The sequence below is a fragment of the Danio rerio genome, chromosome 3, assembly GCF_049306965.1.
Source record: "Danio rerio strain Tuebingen ecotype United States chromosome 3, GRCz12tu, whole genome shotgun sequence".
NCBI classification, from domain to species: domain Eukaryota; kingdom Metazoa; phylum Chordata; class Actinopteri; order Cypriniformes; family Danionidae; genus Danio; species Danio rerio.
This window is the reverse complement of record NC_133178.1, coordinates 38,057,720-38,081,809: the sequence shown is the minus strand read 5'-3', so window position 1 is coordinate 38,081,809 and position 24,090 is coordinate 38,057,720. Positions and strand designations below refer to the sequence as shown.

The 24,090-nt window shown below is 35.5% G+C and overlaps 1 protein-coding gene across 50 annotated transcripts in view; it reads left to right on the top strand.

The window, feature by feature from the left end:
- svilc (supervillin c) overlaps positions 1 to 24,090 on the top strand; it is a 64,350-nt gene that overhangs the window by 36,243 nt on the left and 4,017 nt on the right. For 13 of the 50 annotated variants that reach the window (XM_073944872.1, XM_073944856.1, XM_073944838.1 and 10 more), the window contains 24 exons: positions 1,021 to 1,169; positions 1,275 to 1,503; positions 3,604 to 4,112; positions 5,659 to 5,743; positions 5,950 to 5,997; positions 6,182 to 6,250; positions 7,276 to 7,353; positions 8,157 to 8,365; positions 8,474 to 8,628; positions 8,780 to 8,881; positions 10,312 to 10,448; positions 10,678 to 10,825; positions 10,928 to 11,073; positions 12,231 to 12,406; positions 13,166 to 13,316; positions 13,592 to 13,889; positions 14,868 to 15,077; positions 18,548 to 18,755; positions 18,867 to 19,000; positions 20,325 to 20,480; positions 21,138 to 21,266; positions 21,352 to 21,458; positions 21,557 to 21,712; positions 23,619 to 24,064. In XM_073944872.1, the coding sequence (XP_073800973.1) occupies positions 1,021 to 1,169; positions 1,275 to 1,503; positions 3,604 to 4,112; positions 5,659 to 5,743; positions 5,950 to 5,997; positions 6,182 to 6,250; positions 7,276 to 7,353; positions 8,157 to 8,365; positions 8,474 to 8,628; positions 8,780 to 8,881; positions 10,312 to 10,448; positions 10,678 to 10,825; positions 10,928 to 11,073; positions 12,231 to 12,406; positions 13,166 to 13,316; positions 13,592 to 13,889; positions 14,868 to 15,077; positions 18,548 to 18,755; positions 18,867 to 19,000; positions 20,325 to 20,480; positions 21,138 to 21,266; positions 21,352 to 21,458; positions 21,557 to 21,712; positions 23,619 to 23,711 (3,882 nt within the window). In that variant the 3' untranslated portion in view covers positions 23,712 to 24,064. Of the gene's footprint in view, positions 1 to 1,020; positions 1,170 to 1,274; positions 1,504 to 3,603; positions 4,113 to 5,658; positions 5,750 to 5,949; positions 5,998 to 6,181; positions 6,251 to 7,275; positions 7,354 to 8,156; positions 8,366 to 8,473; positions 8,629 to 8,779; positions 8,882 to 10,311; positions 10,449 to 10,677; positions 10,826 to 10,927; positions 11,074 to 12,230; positions 12,407 to 13,165; positions 13,317 to 13,591; positions 13,890 to 14,867; positions 15,078 to 18,547; positions 18,756 to 18,866; positions 19,001 to 20,324; positions 20,481 to 21,137; positions 21,267 to 21,351; positions 21,459 to 21,556; positions 21,713 to 23,618; positions 24,065 to 24,090 lie in introns of those variants that run through there. The other 37 variants (XM_005164171.6, XM_005164170.6, XM_005164166.6 and 34 more) reach the window with 7 other exon arrangements.

The window sequence follows — 24,090 nt, the reverse complement described above, 5'->3', positions numbered from 1 at the left end:
GTTTATTTATATAGCACATTTTATACCCAGTGGCAATTAACATAAACAGGAATAAAAGTATAAGAAAATAAGAACAAATAAAAAGTAAAAACAGATTAAAATGTGTTAAAACAGGTTATAAAATAATTAAAATAAAAAGAATGACATAATAGTGTCATCTGTTGGACATACTGTAGCACAGTGCTCATTCAGTAAAGGCACAGCTAAACAGATGTGTTTTCAGTCTGGATTTGAACGTGTTTAATGTTGGAGCACATCTGATCATTTTTAAAAGCTGATTCCTGCAGCAGGGGCGTAGTAGCTGAAGGCAGATTTATCCTGCTTTGACTGAATTCTTGGAATTTCTAATTTATTTGGTCATCTGAGTGATCAGTTTGGTTTGTGTTCAGTAGGCATATCTGTAATGAGGTCCTAGGCTATTCAGTGATAGACAAGTAATAATGCTTAAAACCTATTCTGAATGTAACTGAAAGCCAGTGTAAAGAGCTGAGAACAGGTGTGATGTGCTCCGATTTTCTGGTTCTGGTCATAATTCCAAACCAGCATTGTGGATGAACTGCAAATGTCTGACTGTCTTTTTGGAAGGCCATAGAGTCCATTACAGTAATCCACCCTGCTGCTGATAAAAGCATGAACAAGTTTCACTGCAAACAAACCATCTAATTCTTGCAATATTTTTGAGATGATAGTATGCTGATTTACTTACTGCTTTTCACTGTATGAAATGTTGCTGTATTATATGAATGAACCAATCTCGTAAACTAATATAATGAATTAAAGTTTTATTTGGCCAAGCAAGTCATCACAATAATTTATGTTTCTTTACTCATAGTCCAATACTAGCTCTTGGTAATCTACACAGTATATCCATTCATCGCTTGCCTAAAATCTTAATAATAAATTAAATTAAATTAAATTAAATTAAATTAAATTAAATTAAATTAAATTAAATTAAATTAAATTAAATTAAATTAAATTAAATTAAATTAAATTAAATTAAATTCATTTTTCTGTCATCAGGAATTGGAGAAGACAGCTTCACCTGAGGCATCTTTGTTCCTTAAACCTCGCTCCAGTAAAAGTTTCCATGAACGCAGATCTCGCCGTAACAACGATCCTCGGGCACTCACTCAGCCAATCACATTTGAAGAAACCATGATGGCAGCAAGGTGGGTGGGACTTCTTTTATTCAATGCACTAGAAATTTCTTGCATATTAATCTCTATCAATATTTACAACATCTGTAAATCAATATTGATGTTATCTTCTTGCAGTCCTCAGCCAGGTGAAGCAGGTGAGGCAGAGCCTGAGGTGGAGGATGATGCTGGCACTAAACTCTCTATGAGTGAGAAACTGGCTCTCTTCAATAAACTCTCTCAGCCCATATTGGGTGCTGTTGGGAGTCCTGTGAGAGATGGCAGCCCTCATGAGGCCACTGAGAGACGCAGACAGAAGGGCACTCGCTATCGCACACAGCCCATCACAGTGGATGAAGTCAATCTGGTAAGTGCATTTGCGCGTTATGAACTTTTCTGTACTGTACTGCTAAATCTGTGTAGTCAGTGTGTATTATAAGTGCTTTAAACCAAGTTATGAAAAGACCACATTTTTATGCTGTTTTTTGTTTTCTGCTGGTCGGTTTATTAAAAGAAAGAAACAAAAAATAAATAAACAAAAGTAATACAAATACATTTTCTAAATTAAATAATTACCCCTTTTTTTCCTGTTTTACAATTAAATCTAGCAATTTTTATGTTTAAAAAATATATTTAAACAAAGCGTTACAAGTTTTAAATTCAAGATGTATATTTTGAAAATATTTCTAATTTTTAATTCACATTTATGCTGATTGATGTCTGTTTAGCCACCACAGCATACATCAATCAATCAATCAATCAATCAATCAATCAATCAATCAATCAATCAATCAATCAATCAATCAATCAATCAATCAATCAATCAATCAATCAATCATTCCATCAATCCATCCATCAATCAATCAATCAATCAATCAATCAATCCATCCATCCATCCATCCATCCATCCATCCATCCATCCATCCATCCATCCATCCATCCATCCATCCATCCATCCATCCATCCATCCATCCATCAATCCATCAATCAATCAATCAATCAATCAGTTTTATTTTGTTTAGTTTTTAATATAACAAGTATTGTATTTTCAAAGGCAGTATTTCAGCATCAAATTATTTATTATATTTTTCAGAAAGTTTACTTAATATTTTTAAAGGGCATTTAGATGTATTTAGCTGTAGAATAATGCAGAGAGACTGGATCTTGATATAATTTGCTTTGCAGTAATGTTGATAAAAGGATTGCTGGTTCCTTCATGAAAAAAATATAGTCCTGACATTTATAGTCAATACTATAGTTTTTTTTAACCATGCTATGAAAGTATTTGAATTTATCTGTTGTGGTAACTTTATAGTGCATGTGGTAATACAACAACTACAGTAATATAAACAAATTACCCAATACTTTACTACTTTTTCTATAACCACAGGTATACGAATTATACATTAATACACATTTAAAACTACATATTCCCATAGTTTTGCATAATTGCACTTTATAACTTATACCTGTATCCTGCACTTGCTGCTATATCACCTGCTTAGACCTAAACTGCATTTTGTTGCCTTGTACTTGTACATTTGTAATGACAATAAAGTGTAACAGAACAGTATAACTCCTCTGACTTCAAAAGGTGCTCTAGCGACAGTTGGTAGAGGCCATGGTCTTTAGTCTTCTTGTTAGAGCAACCGACTTTCAAACGAAAGGTCGCTGGTTGGATCCTAGCATGGAGTGGGTAGGGTGGTGTAAGGCTAGTCGGGTTACATTGGTGCCGTGACCTGGATGGCAGTGAGTTTTAGGGGGTGAGTGTAATGAAGGCCAGCTAGTGAAGTGCTATGCAGGTAAACCTCACTCCTCTGACCTCTAAAGGTGCTCTAGCAACAGACGCTAAAGGCCATGACCTGTAGCCTCCTTGTTAGAGCAATCGACTCCAATGCAAAGAATCACTGGTTCAGTCCAAACTCAGAGCGGGTTGGGTGCAGTAGAACTGGTGGGTTAAAAAAATTTAATCTAATCTAAATCACAGTTAACTATAGTGAAAACTGTTGTATACTTCTAGATTTCTACAGTTTTCAATTCACATAGATAATTCCTTTAGTATACTGCATAATTTGTTAACAAAATGATGTAAAATAATACTATTATACACTTCACTTTAGTATGATAAAAATATATAGTATATTTACTGTAAATTTACTTCAACAAACTCTCTCAGCCCATATGGGGTGCTGTTGGGAATCCCGTGAGAGACTGCAACCCTCATGAGGCCTTTGTGAGATGCACACGATATAATACACTTTACTATAATATGGTTCGAAAACACTGTATTATATTTAGTGGACGTTTACAATGTTTTGTAAATTAGTAGAGTATTTTTCTATGTGGGTTAGTCCAGCAGCCTGCTGGTGACATTTCAAAAGGTTTGATTTGTCAGGTTTAGTTATTTTGTCACTTAAATTGCTCTGGTTCTTTCTCAAATGCTGATAGGCCTTTCTCCCTCTCTCAGCTTCAAAAAGGGCCTGTGCAGCTCCCTCGTTTTCATCTGGCTCCTCACCTCTCTGACCGCCAGCAGGCCGAGTCCACCAACCTGAAACCCAGTGAAGTGCGTCTCTCCGGGCTGAGCTCTTCCTCCTCTGAACTCTCATCTCCCCATCTTAAGAATACAACGAACACCAATTCCCAGAATGCAGTGCATCCCATTAAAGGCATCCTGAAAAAGAGCTCCTCTGAGGGAGTGGTCTGGAGGAGTGACAGAGAGAGGAAAGACCTGAATGGACACAACCTGGAGCAGAATGGCAAAGAGAGGGGAGAGACAGAAGTGAAGGAGGAGAGGAGTTTGTCATCGGTGGATCATTCTCCGGGTCATCTCTCCGGCGCTCCCTGGAGGCAGAGGACGAGGAAGGAAACATCCTTCGGCAGAACACGGAGATCTGCTCCAAACCCTGAGGAACATTTGTATCTTTCAGAGGTTCTGCAGATCACAGAACAGAGTGGAGATTCGGCCATCGCTGACAGGTTCTCTTACTTTTTGAGTCTCTTGTCATATATATGGTCCTGTTTAGAAGTTTAGGTGCAGTAAAAGAACTTGAAGTTACTTAGACTTTTAATTCAGTATGTTAATGTACTTGCAACTGAAACAATATGTTCAGTAGAGGACGGGACTTTCATTGCCTCTTAGCAAACTGATGGTAAAAGGGGTGTGGATAAGAATATTGTAGCTAAAGTTGTCAATCAAAGATTTTGATTGATTTAACTCCTTCATTTATTCATTTTTCTTCAGCTTAGTCCATTATTTATAAGGGGTCGCCACAGCGGATTGAACCACCAACTTATTCAGCATATGTTTTACACAGCGACTCCCCTTTCATCTGCAACCCAGTACTGGGTAACATCAATACACACTCATACACTATGGTCAATTAATTAGAAACTGGAGCACCCGGAGAAAACCCACGCGAACACAGGGAGAACATGCAAACTCCTAAAGACTAAGCTAGAAAAATAAACATTGTACATTTTTATTTCACATGGATTTTAAAGGTAAATTATTTTTTCAGACAGAAACTAAAGCACAGATATGTGGTACATTGTGAAATTATCAACTGACATATATGTCCTACCTAAAAGACAAAATGTAAAGTTGGTAACACACTGCACAGAAGCATTGCATCAAATCAAGGACTATAGAATACACAAGACATGTCACTCGTATAGTTTTGAATGGGGAAAAGTGTAATGATCAATATGGCGAACGAAGCACTGCTTACTAGTACAGGAACCAATCAGCGATCAGTATAGACTTACGTTTCTCCGGGGAAGAAGCTCGGATCAGACGTGCGCTTTCACGACAACAAATGGTCAACAAACACACTCAGTCCATCCTGTCAAACTCACATTACATGACAGTAGAAACCACTTAAACGCCCACAAACCTGTAAACAAAGAGTCACTGTCATTTCTAGAGGAGACAGCCATCAAGACCAAGTTGTGAATTACTTCAGAAGAGCAGCGCAATCAGACAAAGCATTATCCAGAGGATGATAATGTGTAGAACGACCATAAATGAGGTTGGTGTCGTGATCTCATTCTTTTTGAGTGCACATGCGCATTAGCTTGGGCAACTTAAAAAAATGACAATTTTGTTTGAATTGAACATTAATAAAACAGTTGATACAGTTGTTGTTTAATTATTTGGTGATTCCAAATATGAAAGATAATCGTAAGCTTGGCCAACAGTTTTGAAAAATTAGCTGTTTCCCCATTTAGACAGAATGCATACTGCCTGAGAAACATTTCAAAGATGGCCGCCAAGTGAAATAACTTGCAAAGGGACTTTGACCAAATCACCTTTAACAATTATGTGCTCAATCGAAGCACCTACTCAAGGGCGCCTGCGATTTTAGACGCAGACAAAGGTTTATCCCATAGTACTGTCAGTACATAAAATGTGGTAAAGATATGGTCTCACACGATGTATTACTTTTAAAGAACTAAGGATTAGCTTCATTTTGGAATAATGTGAAGAAAGTAGACACAAAACTCATCAAAATCCTTTTCACAGACTGACAAACTCAAGAACAAAGGAAGAAGAAGAGAAGCAAGGTGCTACAGCAAAGTGCAATATCAGTAGAAGCAGTGAGCCACAGGTTTGTGTAAGTGTTTGTTTGTGTATTTTAGAAATTTTGTTTTCAGGGTGCCATGGCATATTTGAGCCTACTTTACAATATTTAATCTGATACTCAGTGATCTATTTGTGTTTTTGGTCATACTGCAATAGCATGCAGCATGTGAGTCACTCTAATGTTTCCTCAATGTTTTTTCACTTCACTGGTTTTCACACTGCCACCTGCAGGATGAATCTGTCAGTGCAGTTGAGTCTATACCACAAACTCAGTGCTGGGTAAGAATTTGTGATCATGCAAATTGGTTGAGAATGTTTATAAGCTAAACAACCATACAGTACTGTGTATCATTGCTTATTAACATATATGTGTTCAAAAGTGAGTTTCGTTGTGTTCGTTCTGTGTAACTTTTGTGTTGAGAATGATATTTCATGATTCAGTTCCCCTCTCCTTTCGTCTCAGGAGCCTGTGTTTTCATCTGTATACTCACGCTCAAACTCCACACCTCAGTATGTGATGTGTTTCAATGAGGTGAGCATTTCATTCATGTTTGGTGTCCACTGTGAATGTGATGCATCTCTCCATTAAGTACTGTTTCTCTCAGCATGTGCTTTTAGGTCATGTGCTATTTCATTTTCTGTTTTCTCATGTAGAATGCAGAATCACACGTTCATTCCTCATCCTTTTAAAATACATTTTTTATACTTATATTGCATGCAAGTCAATATTCTCATTATATTTTTCCTAAGCACAACCGTTATAATAAATATGATTAATTTTGCATATAAACATTAACAAGTGGTGCATAATTTTTAAAGGAAAGCTTGAATTGAAAAATGCAATATGGCAAGAGATGAACATATCAATGAAGAAAAAAAATGATTCTGAAAGATACAATGGTTTAATCAGTGGTTCAAGTGAAATTGGTACTGGTTCCTGCATCTTCTGCTCCGACATGATAAACTTCAGTCCTCATCTCAGAAATTCAGTCTTCACTTATTTTATGACCCTTAAGCTTGTCATTCTTATTGGGTTGTGCTCACGTTTCAGGATTCTTTACAATTGCAAAATCTCTAAATTGCAAAATCTGGCATCTTATACTTCTGGAGACTACCAATAGGCTTTAGTTCTGGAAAAAAAAAAAGATTTTTTTTATATAGCATTGTGGATGCTATTTTGCTACTATCCACAAAGATGCTACTTTGTGGTTGTTAAATAATGTAATATATTTTGATGTAATGTGGGGCCATTATATGTGTCAGAGGAAACCTACTTAACTTACATCTGAATGTCAGGCAATTTTTCACTTGATGAAATGTCAAATTGTCATTAATTGTAAATAGTAAGATAAATCTGATTTGGAAGTAGTAAAATGTAAATGGGGCAAAATATAATAATAAAACCGACTTGCATACTAATTATTCATGTGTTGTACACTTTAAATGTATGTGTTGTTCATACTTTGCAGTTAAAAGTACATATAATTAATTTGGCTTGATTTGACTAGCACTTGACTCTTAATGCTCTTCTCTTCCACTTTCTTTCGCCATCTCTAGAGAAGTCTTTCTTATGAAGCTCAGGAGGTTTCAAAAACAACTCAAGCCCAACCACATGTGACCGGGAGAGTCAAGGAGGTATTTTAAAGATTTAGTAAAGTATATAGTATGTAGATAGTTACGTACTTAGTAAGTATACAGTTAAGGGTATTATTTAATAAACTGTATAATACACTTACAAATCAGCTGCACAATGTTTCACATTGATAATAATGTTTCTTGAGCATCAAACTTAAAAAATAAGCGTACATTGTTTGGAAAGTGAGATTTATACACATGAAAGTTGAATAAATAAGCTTTCCATTGATGTATGTTGTGAGGAAATGGGAATATTTAGCAACTCTATTTTGAAAATCTTGAATCTGAGGGTTCAAACTAAACTAAATGTTATGAAAATTAAATTTAAAGTTGTCAGAATGAAGTGCTTAGCAATGCACATTACAAATCCAAATAGACTTTTGATATATTTACAATAGAACATTTACAAAATATCCTAACGGAACAAGATCTTTTCTTAATATTCTTATGATTTTTGGCATTAAAGAAAAATTGACCCATACAATGTATGTTTGACTATTACAAAAATATACCTGTGCAACATAAGGTCATTCATTTTTTAGGTCAATCATGTAAATAAGGCTAAATTAATGACTGATCTTTCTTCACATGAATAAAAACACAATCATTTTAAACCAAGTACTAATCCACGTTTTACAGTATTATTTATTAAGAAAGTGCAGCCTTTGTGAGCAGCAGAGCCTTTAAAACCCTGCTCTAAACTTTTGAACACATAATAAACTTTTTTAAACACTGTCCTGGTATTAAAATATATCAGAAATATACTACAGTATGAAATAATTTAGTTCTTTCCATTATTTCAGGCAAGCTGTGAGGAAGAAGAGTCTCCCAAACTCATTTTCACAGAAACACAAACCGTTTGCACCACGGAAGTGCAGGAGAGTCAGATGTTTGGCACTGAGATGGATAAAGAGGTGATGCCAGCTGAACCCTGCTCAGTGCCAGCATGTCCCACCACCGGAGGAGACACAGAGTCAGACCTGAGTGCTCTCTGCCAGACCAACACACCAATGTAAACCAGCATCTGTCTGTCTGTTGTTACATGCGCGTGTGTGAGAGATTTCTTAATATTTGGGACTTGATGCTGGTTTTATTTTCTCTTTCTCTGTGTGGGTGTCAGTTTGAGCTCAGCTGTAGCTGAACACAGGCGATCAGTTCGGCCGTCACGCAGGACTCAGGGTTCCCGGAATCCATTACGTGCTCTTGCTGCTCGAGAAGACATCCAGCAGGATTTCATGCAGCCTGAGGAAAACAGCGAAATGGAGAATAATACAGGTTTAAAATGACGATTACAATTTTATCTCCCTGCTCATCAGTCATCAATCATTTTTAAAGATTCAGTCATTGAATGTGTCAACAGTGTTAAACATATTAACACCCTTTTAATCTCAGGTTCTTTTATTTGATCTCTTTCTTTTCCCTTAAGCTATGAAAAATTCAAACTGCACCCCAGCTGATGTCACTTCCTCTGGAAAACTGAGCAAACCCACTGTGCCATACCACAAACTCATGCTCATCCAGGTTAAAGGTAGGATATAATCAAGTGCGTATTATATAAAATATATTACATGGAATAAAATATAGATCAAATATATAATATAAATCTGATGTTAATTCGATGCTAACATTCCTGTATACATTTACACTTCTTGGGCTGCATGGTAGCTCAGTGGTTAGCACTGTCACCTCAAAGAAGGGTCGCTGGTTGGAATCCCGGCTGGGCCAGTTGGCATTTCTGTGTGGAGTTTGCATGTTCTCCCTGTGTTCCTATGGGTTTCCTCCGGGTGCTCCGGTTTCCCCCACAGTCCAAAAACATGCACTATAGGTGAATTGAATAAACTAAATTGGCCGTAGTGTATAAGTGTGTGTGTGAATGAATGTGTATTGGAGTTTCCCAGTACTGGATTGCGACTGGAAGGGCATGCGCTGTAAAACATATGTTGGAGTAGTTGGCGGTTCTTTCCGCTGTGACGACCTCTGCAAAAGAACCTGAGCTGAAGGAAAATGAATGAATAAATGAATGATTTAGTGTTTTGAAAGTTTGCTGTCTGTTAGATAATAAATCTCTTTAAAAGGAATTTCTTAGGAAGACAACAAGATTGCAGTTATTTAAAAATTATTATTACTATAGAAAAAAACAATATATATGGCAGCTCAGTGACTAAGTGATTAGCATGGCTTTCTCGCAGTAAGATAGTTGCTGGTTCAAATCCTCACTGGACCAGAAGGCCAGAAATGTGGTGAAGAAATTAGAAATGTGGTGAAGAAAATCTCTCTGTTAAACAGAAATTGGGGAAAAAACAAACAAACTAATAATTGACTTTAACTGTAAGTGCATAAATAAAAGTGGAAACTTATTTACCAAATAAACTTTATGATGCGCTTCTAAACTATATATGTGATTTTGTCTGAATACTTGTAGAAATCCAATTTTTAAAAATTGATTATATGTGTTGACGACGCAGTGGCACAGTGGGTAGTGCTGTCGCCTCACAGCAAGAAGGTCGCTGGGTTGCTGGTTCGAACCTCGACTTAGTTGGTGTTTCTGTGTGGAGTTTGCATGTTCTCCCTGCGTTTCCTCCGGGTACTCCGGTTTCCCCCACAGTCTAAAGACATGTGGTACAGGTGAATTGGGTAGGCTAAATTGTCCATAGGGTGTGAGTGTGTGTGTGTGTGTGTGTGTGTGTGTGTGTGGATGTTTCCCAGAGATGGGTTGTGACTGGAAGGGCATCCGCTGGGTAAAAACATGCTGGATAAGTGGGCGGTTCATTCTACTGTGGTGACCCTGGATTAATAAATGGACTAAGCCAACAAGAAAATTAATGAATGAATTATATGTGTTTCTTAGGAAGTAATGATTTTAATTTCATGAACACATGGGATAACAAATGTTTTATTTTTGTTAAATTTGCAACTTCGGATGGAAACAGCTAGTGTCTTTATGTCAACAACATTCAGGATGGAGACAGGTGCAGGTGCGGATGGTGGAGCCGGTGTCTCACTCTCTTAACAGCGGTGACTGCTTTCTGCTGGTCACACAATCACACTGCTTCCTCTGGACCGGCAAACTCTCCAACACCATTGAGAGAGAAAAGGTACCTTCAGAGTAATCCCTGTTTAAACCAGTACCAACGATAATTTACATGCATACTTACTGGTATAGTTTTAGGGTATAAACCAAAATATGAAATAATTTGAATGTATTTTATTAAATGTAACAAATGTAATGATAAATAAATTAATTATACACACAGCTTGTTGTATCCAAAGCTAGGTATATAATTACATTTTATTTTGTTAATGATTATTAATGGTTTGTTCCAGGCATCTGAAATGGCCTCACTGATTGTGACCCAAAGGGATTTGGGTTGCCAGGCGACCGGTGTTGTTCACCTGGATGAAGGCGTAAACACAGACAGCCAGCAGGCAGCTGAGTTCTGGAAGCTTCTCGGGGGACAGACCCCGTATAAAGGCAAGTGACATTTGAATCAGAAGAACCATCTGATCATGAGCATTTTGATTTCCCAATAGTACTCAAATGGTATATATATATATATGCTTTATGCTTCTGCAGGTTCAGACAGTGTTGAAGATGATGAGCTCTATGAGAAAGCCATATCAGAGTCAAACTGTATTTACAGGCTGCAGGGGGACAGACTGAGTCCTCATGAGCAGGCCTGGGCCTCCGTCCCGCACCACAGTCTACTCAACCCTACTCAGGTCCTGATCCCAAGTCTTGATGTGTACATTATACGTTCTCAAGTTCAGATTACTCAAAACATTTATAACACATCACTACTTGTTTATTACAACTTCATTGAAATATTGAATTAAACAATTTGTTCACTTTGCATAAACTTCAACTTCAGTCTTCATAATTAAGTGTTAGTTTGCAATAGCATGTGCTAATGCAACCATCAAATAGATTATATTTATATACTGCATAGATGGACTTATGGATCATACACATATACAATTAACATGAAATTAAAATTGACAATGTTTATTAACATTGTAACACTTAATTTGCAAATATTAATAAAAAAAAAACGTTTGTTTTGGTAATCTTTAATTAAAATCTGACCATTTGCTTCAGTTCTTGAACACCAGTCCTACTCTGATGATGTCAGTTTGACTTAAATATTTTTAGCCATGCCCCTCCAACCATTAGTTTGCTGTGAGTGAATTTCAGTTGAAAGTACATCATCATACTGAAAGAAAAATCCACTTCAACTTCTAAGTTTCATAGACATTGATGTTTTTTCAGCTCATCTTTAACCAAATCAATGGCTCTGTTCTTCACTACAATGGTAAACCTACAAATATTATCATAACAGAAACCTTTGTAAATCCTAAGACACCACAACTTTACAGATGAATTTATATCTCCATATGTTAATATTGTGCAAAAACACAGATGGTAACACTTAGGGCATGTGTCAACCAAAGCGTTTTTCTGGAGTTGAGCATTTTTTTGTTGTTGTTGTCAGTAGAAGTGCAGTGTTTTTTTAATGCCAGCTATGTAGCGAGGCTCTGATTGTGCGCTTTATGCTCAGCTCTGAGTGCTCTGACAGTTTAAGAAGCGCTTGCAGTTGATCGTTTATAGAATGGCACTGACATTTTAAGTGAACACACACTTAATTTCAAATTTGCTTCTACGCAGTTGAATTTCTTGTTTATAATATAAAATTTTTAATTTGTATATATTTTTTATTAAATGCAATGAACTCTCATCAATAATTGAGTGAAATGAGTTAATTTCATCACATTAAATTTAATGTTTGGTACACTTTACCTGGAATTGTTTTGTGATTCAACATGGCAGAAATGCATTTGTGCTTAGTGAAATGGACTTACAGTGTATTTGTCTGTTTCAGACTCTGCTGTTTGACTTCGGCAGTGAGCTCTATTTGTGGCATGGGAAAGACGTCGGCCCAAGCGAAAGAAAGCTGGCCCTTCAGCTGGCTCAGCAGGTTTGGGACGGAGCGTATGATTATAGCAACTGCAGGATCAATCCTCTGGATCCCTCTGGTGGCAGTGCCCACATTCACAAGTAGGTTTAGCATAGGGGAGCATTTTCAGAAATTCTGAATAAAAGTCCACAGTTGAAAATGCTTCTTTTTTTCCGATTTTTGGTAATGAGTATATATATTTTGTTTTATTACAAACTATATTATCAGTATAACATTTTGTATCATAAATTCTCCTTGCTTTAACGAGGCCATAATATGGTACGGTTTTAACCCTGTTGGTTGTCAAACTTAATACATTTTGACAGCTGTATATGTTGATATAGTGGCTCAGTGGTAAGCACTGTCACCTTACAGCAAGAAGGTCGCTGGTTTGTGTCCCGGCTGAGCCAGTTGGCATTTCTTTGTGAAACTTCAACATTTAAACCTGGTGCCATTTTAGCAGGAAGTCAGCACAAAGTCTTTGATAGTAGACCTTCAGTTTGACCAAAGGGCTTTAAAATTATAACTGCTTATATATTTTTACTATGTTGGCACAATTGTTTCAGGTTTGACATTTGGAGGAAACAGTCACTTCTTTCTTGTTTTTTGCTTTTGAACAGCGCAGTATAAATTAGTAATAATTATGTAATTATAATTATGTGGGTATATTTGTTTAATGGATATAAATTTTGTATTTATATGCTAAGAGATTTCAGTGTGTGAATGTTAGTTTTTTATTATGAAAAAGTTAATGCATCACAACTTTTGGACTTTTCGAACAAGGCAATGGTGGACATAGTGTAAATAACTATTCCATTGGCCTATTGTTTTGTTCACAAACAAATATTCTCTGTGTTTAGACAGGGTATTGGACGGCCAGACTGGGCACTTTTTGGCCGTGTGTTCGACCAAAATGAGACGATACTCTTCAAAGAGAAGTTTGCAAACTCATTTGAGCAGACAAGCATGAACAAAAACCACATCGTTCCTTCAATACAAGAGGAGGTGAAGGTGAGGAGACTGACAGACTGTACACTTCAAGAGTTCACACTTAGCTGATGATTGATGATAAAGCGTATTTGGCAATCATAAAGCATGTGATCCTCTCGAAATTAGTTTATAAATAAACTTCACAAGTTTAGATAACAAACATATTTTCATGTTCTTCTTTTGTTTAAATGACTTCCATAATCAGTTATTTTAAACAGCAGTTTTTCCACATTTTTAAAGTTTTGTTTTTGTTTACTCTCTTTCTATCGTTGTAATGTCTATCATCTTCTCTTCAGACCGCTTCCAGTCTCCATCAAGCATCAGCGGAGCAGTGGTCCTGTGATGTTAGAGCTCTTTTTGGAGGGGTGTGTCTCTCAGGAGTGTCTCAGGTCATTCTGGATGGTGTGGATGTGCGAAGGGGACGGGACTTGGTCACTTTCAGTGATGGTCGGCAGGCAGATCTAAGCACTGTTTCTGTGAAAGTGTGGCTGATTTCAGAGGGTGGGGATTGTGAAGTTGCTCCAGAGAGCCTGGGACAGTTGAACGAGGGCAACACATACGCTATACGCTGGACGTACAGCCTTACAGCCTCAGGTGAGAGATCATGTGTGGGTCAGAAAGGCATACTGAATGGTTTTATATGTTTAAACTACTCTTTATAATATTCAGAAAAAATATATATAAAAAGAGAGGGAGAGAGAGAGAGAGAGAGAGAGAGAGAGAGAGAGAGAGAGAGAGAGAGAGAGAGAGAGAGAGTAATTATATTGTTTAGTACATTGTGAAAAGGCTGGGTTCCACACAATTCGTCCATGTTGTCCCAACATAAATAGATTGAGTTAGCTTAAATGTTTTTACAAGTTTAAGTGCATTCAACATAAAACAGGTAAGTTGTCACAAAAAAGGGGGCTTTTGAGTGTAGTAAACTCACTTAGAAACAGCTTTTGGAAACTTTTTGTTTACACTTTGTGATAATATTTCATTAGTTATTGTTAGTAACAATATTTATTAACAAACAAACAGGGAACATAACATTTATTACAGTACTTGTCATTCTTAATGTCAGTTAATGAAAATAAAGTAGTTCATTATTAGTTCTTATAAACTCACAGTGCATTAACTAATGTTAATGACCATAACTTTGTATTTTAATAATACATTAAATGTTGCCTCATGATTAATAAATGATTAATAAACTGTGTCGTTGTTTGTATGCTTTATTGTCCCCTAAGAGGGATTTTTTTGTGTGTATTGCAAAATGTGATACAGTAAAGAATTTAAATTAAAATATAAATATGTTAATTTTTCATTTGTACATTCATGGTTGATTCTTAATTAAATGTATTGACTAATGTTAACTAATTGAACATTATAGTAAAGTGATACTGAATATTTAAACTACTCTCAAGATTTATAAATTCTTAACATAAAAAAATACAATAAGTAACAAAAAATTAATGATACTAAAAAATTGTTTGTTTATTAAACAAAATAAGTCAATTTTTGTGTGTTTCTTTTATACAGTTATAAATAAATGTGTGCTCTATTTGTGTCATTATCATCATTATATTGTAGGGGATGAGAGTGCGCTGGCTCAGGAAAGATCTGCTGTTTTCATCTGGAAGGGGCGGCACTCTAATATAAGTGGGCGGGACCTGTCACCAGCACTGACCAATGAGTGTAGCGCTCAGGTGTTTATAACAGAAGGGGAGGAGCCAGCCTGTTTCCTGCAGCTGTTCCAGGGAGGAATGGTCATTTATAGACAACAACCAAGCATAGACACAGGTCAGCTCATCTTTTTCTCTCCCACTATTCACCTTATTCTATCCTATGCCCCAAAATGCTTTGGGTGAATTGTCGGAGTAACTTCCATGAAACTGTAGACAATCATTTTTTTACATAATGAATACAATGGGGTGGCATTCTTCTCCTCACAGTTCATCCATCAAATATTAAAGGGAGCTTTTTTGAATTTAGAAATTTCAGCAGACCATGAATAATCCTGAAAAATGTTAATGCGTCTTTCTGCAGAAATATTACAGGCATACATTGAATATTACTGTACTGTTGTGAACTCAAAAGAACATTGCCACACATCTGCTGGTCATACTAATGCCCCTTTAAAATAATATAAGAATAAAATTTTACACACGAAGCATTCGCTGCAAAAAATATTTTCTCATTTAAGTTTAGTCTTACAACTTAGTCTTATTACTAACTTAGTTTTTGTCTTGTTTTATTGTGCAAATATCTAAACATTCTGAAATTAAAGGTTCGAGACACCCTGGAGTGCTTTTTTAAATTTCAACAGATTTGTGTGTGATGTGCATCAGTTAAGACAACGTTAGCACCTGTCAGCTTTAATTGTAGGGAAAACTGGATCATTTTGAGCTTTTTTCAGATTTCATTTTTCGGGTTTAAAATAATTTTTGGGGTGGGATCAAAATCTGTGACGTAGCGCGAATCTGCTAGTGGAGTGATAACACGTTGGTTTCTTATTATTGTTCATAGAAGAGTATTCTTATCCTATAAATTCTTATCTTTCTTAATTATACATGAGAGCACTTGCTTTCCGAAGGCAAGGCAGACATGCCAAGCTGTGAGACCCAATGGCTGGGTGAGACCGTGTCTGTGCATGCCACGGGTCGTATGTGTTTGTTTCCATGATCCACAGGGTTTGTTGCATGTTTTTTCAATTTGCAAAGCAATTGTTATTTGCTACGTTCAGGTCATTTTAAGCCATTGTGCCATGTTGTTTAAATAGCAAATGCATTTGCGTTCATATGTGCGCCCATAGGCGTTCTGGTCTAAAAAAGCACGAGTTTTTTCTCGCGTTGCTATTTTGAGAAAAGTCTGTTCTTTAGACCAGAACAAAGTTGGGAAATTGTCTGGAGTGCGCCTGGCTTACACACTACACACAAGATGTAGAGCAATACACAAATATCTTTACATATGAAAAATATATAATATATTAAGGATATATATAATAAGGATATATATAGGATATAAATATAAATGATTAAAATATTACAAAACATATTAATTTCTAGCCTACATGAATTTAAAAACCACTGCCTTCATACTTTCTTCATCTCGGGAGGCTTTTTCAGTTCATTCAATTTGCTTTTGTACAATGTTATTATTATTAGCAGTATTATTTATTATATCCATATTTATATTTGTTTTATTAAAAACAAGCTTAGATTTGTCCACCTGTCAGGTTTTAGACCATATTGGGCACAGCATATGTATTTGGATATAACTTTACACACTTTTTTTTTAACACACTTCGTTATTATTGTTCATTTATTCGTTTGCTGGAAATTAGAACTGAATTTAGAAATAGTTTTGAAACAAATCTTTGCGCTTAACAAATGAAATTAATTATTTATAGGCCAATTGATGTCTGTGCGTAAAGGTTTCCCTATCCCTGAGAGCGAAAGAGAAAGTAGATCTTTTATCTCCCATTCTCGACGGTAAATGCTCTGTTTAACTGTTTTCTTACTAATGAAATGCTTAGTTTTTACACGTACACTTACTTAACGTCAGGTAAATAGCAAAAGCGATCATGACGCGACACAGCTGGCTCTTAAAGGGAATGGAAGATGAGACTCTGATTGGTTTATTCTCAAAACGCACCTATAACTCATTAAGAAAATAAACTTAGCCCTTTTAGACCATGCGCCACGTCCTTAAAACAGCAAAAATCCATTCTGACACGCCCTGAAAGCGTTTGCTCCCTGCATTTTGCGCTCTGCGCATGGATTGTCAAAATAGAGCCCTTTGTCTTTTATCAGTTGAGTTTGTTATCATTCAGACAAATCGCCTATATCCCTGCTGCTGTGTTCGCCATATGTTTAAAATCCTCCAGATTACCAGACAGGGAAAGGGACCTGCTGCACTGCTGTCCACTTTGTCTGCATTCAGCCTCGGGGATTGAGGAGTAGAGAAGTCCTCCTCATTTATAGTGTTTATACAAACATGATTATTTTTATGAAAATATAAAAATTTTGGTTATGTGTTTATGAAATTATAAATAACATATGTAGCAGGACATTAAATTACTGTGCATTTTAATTTCTTTGCATTTTAACTTTGTAAACTATAAAATCATGGGTCTCCTCACGATTTGTGTCTGATTTTGTGAGCCAACTGACAACAGTTGTTCGCTCCCCTCTTTTTCCCCTACTCTGCTGGCCACAACTACTACTTCCTCTGCACGGAGTGCTCCACGCACATCATAAAGCATTTTTTTTTTATTCTGAATTAGACTTAAACAGAAAGAGGGGGGTTTTATGGCCCTTTAAAGAAGCATTTTGTAGACCGGTAAAAAAATGAAAATTTAAGTGATTTTTTTTAAACAAGCTTAATTATTTGCCAGTGGTATAAGTAAAATAATCTTTTTTAAAGCCTTTTATGCCCCTTGTTACAAGATGTAAAATAAGAATCAGATATCGCTAGAGTGTCTATGTGAATTTTCAGCTCAAAATAGCACAAAAATAATGTTTTATAGCACTTTGAATTGCTTTTATAGGCTTTGATCCTAATTGCGTTATTTTGGTCACTATTGCTTTAAATTCAAATGAGATTGTGCTTCCAGCCCTCTTTTCAAAAGAGGGTGGAGTTGCAAATGCCTGTGTGTCAGCATAGTGGCAGGTTTAAAAACAATACTAATGTTCTATGCTAATGGGGGAGAAAACATCATTAATAGGTGGGGCTTTCCCTTCTGATGACATGTACAAAGGGAGAATGTCAATCAAAGTGTTTCGCCAGACTGTTTTTATCAAGTGTGATTATAAAAAATAAAATTCAGATATTTTTACCATTAGAAACTGGTTATATTCACACACTGTTGCCACAAATCTGTGTTTAAACCCTTTATAAAAGTGATTTTTGCATAAAAGTTTCTTTTTAAATAGTCTATTTTACTTACCTCACTGGCGGATTATTTAGCTTGTTTTAAGGAAAAGCCTTTATGTTCAAATGTTTGGACTGGAACCAGATGAAAACCATAAGTAAGAAAAGCATTTTTGCTGTAAAAAACAAAACAAAATTAACCTCTAAATTCATTTCACCATGTATATGGATTATTTGTTGCACAACCTTGTTATTTGAATTGATTAGTTTCACTTCTGTTAAATGGAAGTTCCTCAACCCAGAATTGCAATCCATAACTTGAAATACAAAAGTTACTTGCAGAAAAAAGACAGACAGCTCCACTTATTGCATGTGACAGTGTGTTTGGTGTGTTTCAGAAGCCTGGCGTCTGTTCTGTGTGAGGGGTGATGTGCCGATAGAGGGCAGCCTGTTGGAGGTTCAGTGCTCCTGCTCCAGTCTGAGATCTCGTGGCTCATTGGTTCTGTTGAACAGCCAACAGGGCACCATCTACCTGTGGCATGGGTGTAAAGCCCATAGTAAAGCCCGTCAGGTGGCCAAGCACACCGTCCAGCGCCTCACACAAACGTGAGCTGCACCTCTGTCAAAAGAGTCATGTAAACAAACCCATGAAACACATTAATTGGTGCAAGTTGCCAGATTGGGACTGATATCATGTGATTGATGTGTGATGATCAGGTGCCCATCTGAGCTGAGTCTGAAAACTGGCAGCTTTATGAACATCCAAGAAGTGGAGGAGGGGAAGGAGCCTTCCGAATACTGGAACGCTATTGGACAACAGGACAGGAAGTCATATGACTGCATGCTACAAGGTATGGTGAATAATAAACTAATAGTGCATCTCAATCAGCCTACTAGTCAGTAGTAGTTAGGGTACCAAATAAAGAGCAGTCCATTTTAAAGGCTTTCTCAATCACAACATACTTTTAGTGCACTGAAATGTCCCACAGTGTAGTGTGAAGAGAAGGGAGCTTTAATGCTCACTATGTCCTCTTAACATAAGTTTTTAAGCATGTAATATATATATAATGTTTTATCATACAAATGTATCATACACGACATACAATAGATGTTTTTTAAAAAAACAAACAAACCATTGTTTATTTTTGTTTAAGCATAAACAACCTTGCGAACAATTCTAGTTAATGAATGAAATGCTGTGGGCATTTGAAACTTTTATCTTTAAATATGAATATTAAAATCAGTGATTTAATTGTTGATATAAAAATTTAATTGTTGCTATCCAGTTTTCTGAATGCTGATATCAACAATTTAAAATCTGATATCAACAATTAAACTGTGGATATTTTCTCTAGTAAAAATATAACTCTTGATATCTGTAATTTTATTATAACTAGTTAAATGTAATCTTAGGCTGCTGTTCGAATGTAACTCTTGAAATCAGGAAATTTATTACATACTAGTTCAATTTTTGATAACTATTTAAATACATTTCTGCTAGTATTAATTTAATTCTTGACACCAGTTATAAACATTTTTACTAGTCGCAATTCAGTGGTTGATATCATGAATATTGTTCTCACTAGTAGCCACTTGATTACTGATATAAAAATAAGATTTAGAATTATTTACAATTATATGTGAAATAGGAATTTAAAGTATTAAGAAATTAATTTTTGATGTTGACAATTAAAACTGAACAGCAGCCTATGGCAATATTTAACTAGTAAAATACAGTTGCGGATATCAAGAACTATATATTACTTACTTTCCCGATTGATATCAAGAATTAGCATTTGTTATGAAGAATTAGGATTGACGTCAAGAAAACATGAAGAATTCATATCCTGAGACTGAATAATAGTCAAAACGACTTTCAATAAAATATGTAATATGTACATGAAATAACATTTAAAAAATTGTATCTGTAAAATATAAGTTCTGTTGTTGTTTATAAACACCCACCAAATGTCCTACAGTGCAGATGTTGTCATGTCACCATCAGTGTCTCAATGTTAGTGAGCCTGATTCTTTACTGGTTGGACACACTGATTCCTGACCTCAAGAATTAGAGCACTGATTGAAGTGTGACTTGTTAAATCGTGTTGTCATTATTTTGTAGTGCAATGAACATTTGCATCATTTTTCACAAGAGGTCTTCTTTGTGTTCCTCAGATCCTGGTAAATTTAACTTTACGCCCCGCCTTTTTCACCTGAGTGCCCAATCAGGATCTTTTGAAGGACTGGAGCTCGTTAGCCCCTGCCGTGCAAATGGTGTCATCACAGCAATGCCCTTCCTTCAAGATAAGCTATACACTGTGCCACAACCAGGTAAGACCATCCACGCACAGAAACAAAGTACACATGAAGGCTTTCCATGCTGCACTTAATGGTAGAGTTCAACCAAAAATGATGCATAATTTTTTAATTATATAAAAATGTGCATGTTATTTGAAACCCATAGACTTAAACCCATTATTAAAACCATTAAACCTAATTTCTAGATTAATTTAGAAACATAATACTGAAATTTATAAATAAACAATACATTGAAGTCTTTTTAAGCAAAATGATCACGCTGTTCAAGAAAATGAACATTATTTACAATATTTGCCACAGGGATTTATTTGGTTTTCCCATAGGTTTTTGACTTTCAAAGTGCCAGTAATCGCTGACTTGCATTTACTGAATCAATTCACAGTTTTTAAATGTTCTGCTATATAAATAAAATGTCCACAACATTTTGGATTTCCTGATTGTGTTAAATGAATAAAAAAATTTATTCCTAGATGAACTGTCTCTTTAAATATGCAGTACGCTATATTTGAGTAACTAGTTATCAAAACTGCTTGAGGTCACTGGTTGTTTCACCAAACGTTACCAAGTGTGAAACACCCAATACAATGTTAAAACCTGAAGCTATTTAACACAAATGAAATGTGTTATAAATGTGTCCTTACACTATGCTGTAACACTTCTTCTCTGCAGCTTTGTTCCTGCTGGATAACTATCTGGAGGTGTATTTATGGCAAAGTTGTGAAACTTCGGCTCCACAGCGCCCTCTTTGGGACAAAGAGAAGAAGTGCGCGATGGAGACAGCCTTACAGTACTGCAAAGGTAGGTCTTAACTGGACAGAGCACAGATGCTGTTCAGAAAACGTCTAGTTCTGTTTCTGAGTTATTTTTGGTGTCTTGTTTTCAGAGAGAAATCCCAGGCGGCCTCCGATTGCATATCTTATTGATGAAGGGGCAGAGCCTCTCACCTTTACTAATATATTTCCCTCGTGGGAGATGACACAGGGAGAAGAGGTAATATCATCATCATCATAACTATATTTGCACAGTTTGAGTGCATAGATGATCAGCACTACTATCTGCTTGAAATATTTGTTTGTGCGTTCCTTTAGGACTGTACGGTGCGTAAAAAGCTGACTTTGGTCCAGGATGCTCTGGCTGCCCTCAATAAGACCCAGTTTCCCCTTCAGGATCTACTAAAGAGACCTTTACCTGAGGGAGTGGATCCTCAACACCTGGAGAACTACCTGTCTCAGCACGATTTTAAGGTATAGCACCATTATATTACAGCTGAATCACAGGATAACCTTTAAAAGTTTATAGTGAGTTTCACAAAGTCAAATCTTGAAAAATAATAATTTAGATATTTATCTATCTAATTCATAATTTCACTGACTTACACTCAACATTTGAGGTCAGAAAGATTTAAATGAGGTTTTGTTATTATATTCTCCAAGAAAGCATATATTTGATTCAAAAGACAGAGATGTAGATGTAATATCTGTACAGAAATTTAATATTTATATATGTGGTGGAGCGGTGGCGCAGTAGATAGGTTAAAAATGCCTTCTATTTGATTTATTTTAGAACGCTATACACTAGTACATTCGAAATCTGCACACAATTGAAATGCAATGCTTTATAACAGTCAGTTGATAATATTTTAGCTAAAACCATATTGTATCTGATCAACTGCACTTATATATATCATTACCAGTAGAGTGTAGAATTATTTCACAATAATAATTAACAATAATATTATACAGAAATAATTATTTGTATTATTTTAATAATAATAAATGATTATTTATCCTCTGATGGCATAGCTGAATTATTCTAATTTTTGTTAATTTCATATTTAAGATAATTTATTTATTAATTGTTAATATTTATGTTAAAAACTTAATATATATTTATATAAATCAATTTTTTTGAAACCGTAATATTATGGATTCTTTGATGAAGAGACTGTTTATTCAAGTTTATTCTATCAGTGTGAAATCATAAATTTCTTTACTGTCACTTTTGATCATTTGAATGTGTCTTTGCTGGATAGATGTAGTGATTAAAACCCAATTAAACTGATCCCAGAGATTTTATCTGTACTCTAATTCAGAAAACAACCCACAGTATAATAAAGTCTAGGTAATATAAACTAAAGCTTTATAAAAACTAAAATAATCAATCACAAAAAACAAACAATGTGCCTTTCAAAGTCAGCCAGTGAAATGAGAGCAAGTTTGAAGCCATCTCATATTTAATCTATAGGGCCAGACAGAAGAGAATTTTGTAAAAAAATCTGCAAATTCATGCAAAATGTTTTGGCAGTATCATAGCTTACAACTTAATATATGAAATACTAAATAATACTCTTTTAACTGTAAGGTTTACAATGTAAATCTAATTAGATACATTTATTTGGTAAACAAAGCAAGTCTCTCATATAATATATTTACTAAAACCCGCAAAATATATTACTTTACAAGCTGTATTGTAAATAAATGAGATGAACATTTTCATATTTGTCAATAATTATAGTGAAATTTATTTAATAACTGAATAAATATAAATTCACACACATTTACAGAAGCAAATAAATTGACTCAATGATGGGCTAAACATCTGTGGATTTCTATTTGCACAGATTATTTGTGGACCTACTAATCGGTAGTGCCAGATGGAATCTGCTGACATTTTTTGCTGTTTCTGTGCAGAATTTTGTTAAAATCTGCAGATTTATGAGGAAAGATTTTGGCAGTATCATTACTAAAAACTTAATAAATGAACTAAAAAGGAATACCTTTTTAACTTGTATTTAATGTTTACAGTGCAAATCCAATTAGATCCACTTTATTAGGTAAACAAATCAAGTCTTCTTTAAATCTACTAAAAGACAGAAAATATGACTTTACAAACTGTTTTAATAAATAAATTATAAGAACATTTTCATATTAGTCAATAATTATTGCTGAAATTAATTTAAACACTTTGAATTTACACACATTTACACATGTAAATAAATAGACTCAATGATGGGCTAAAAATCTGTAGATTTTTACCTGCGCAGATTCCATGTGGGCCTACTAATCAGTTATATTCATATAGATTATATTAAAATCTTGTGTAAAAAAAGCAGAAGTGGAAATGTTGCAAGAGCTGCCCTGTTTATTTTAGGCTGCTTTGGGAATGACGTGGAATGACTACAACTCTCTATCGGATTTACAAAAAATGGACCTGAAGAAAAGCAAAGGACTTTACTTAGCATGAGACTCAACACCAGCAATGATGTGTTTGTAAGATGAAGTGTTCCTGATGGCGGTCGTGTCGTGTGTACAGTGTAACTGTGAGTGTGAGTCGGCTTCCTTTCAACCTGATGCTTTTTGTAATGCCTAATGTCCAGCCAAAAGCTTTCTAAAGTTTCAAAACAGTTTACTCAGACTTTGAGAAATAGCTGCCGTTTTTCTTTCTTCCTCCCCTTCCTCCATCGCAGCTGTTTTTTGTCTTGCTTTCTTTATCTCTCTCTCTCTCTCTGTCGGCCTCCTCTATACATTAAACAGCACATGTGAATAGAGGTCTGCGTTCTGCAATGTTTATTTTAAAATAAAAATATCATGACGTTTTTTGACTGTCAAGCTTTTATTCACCT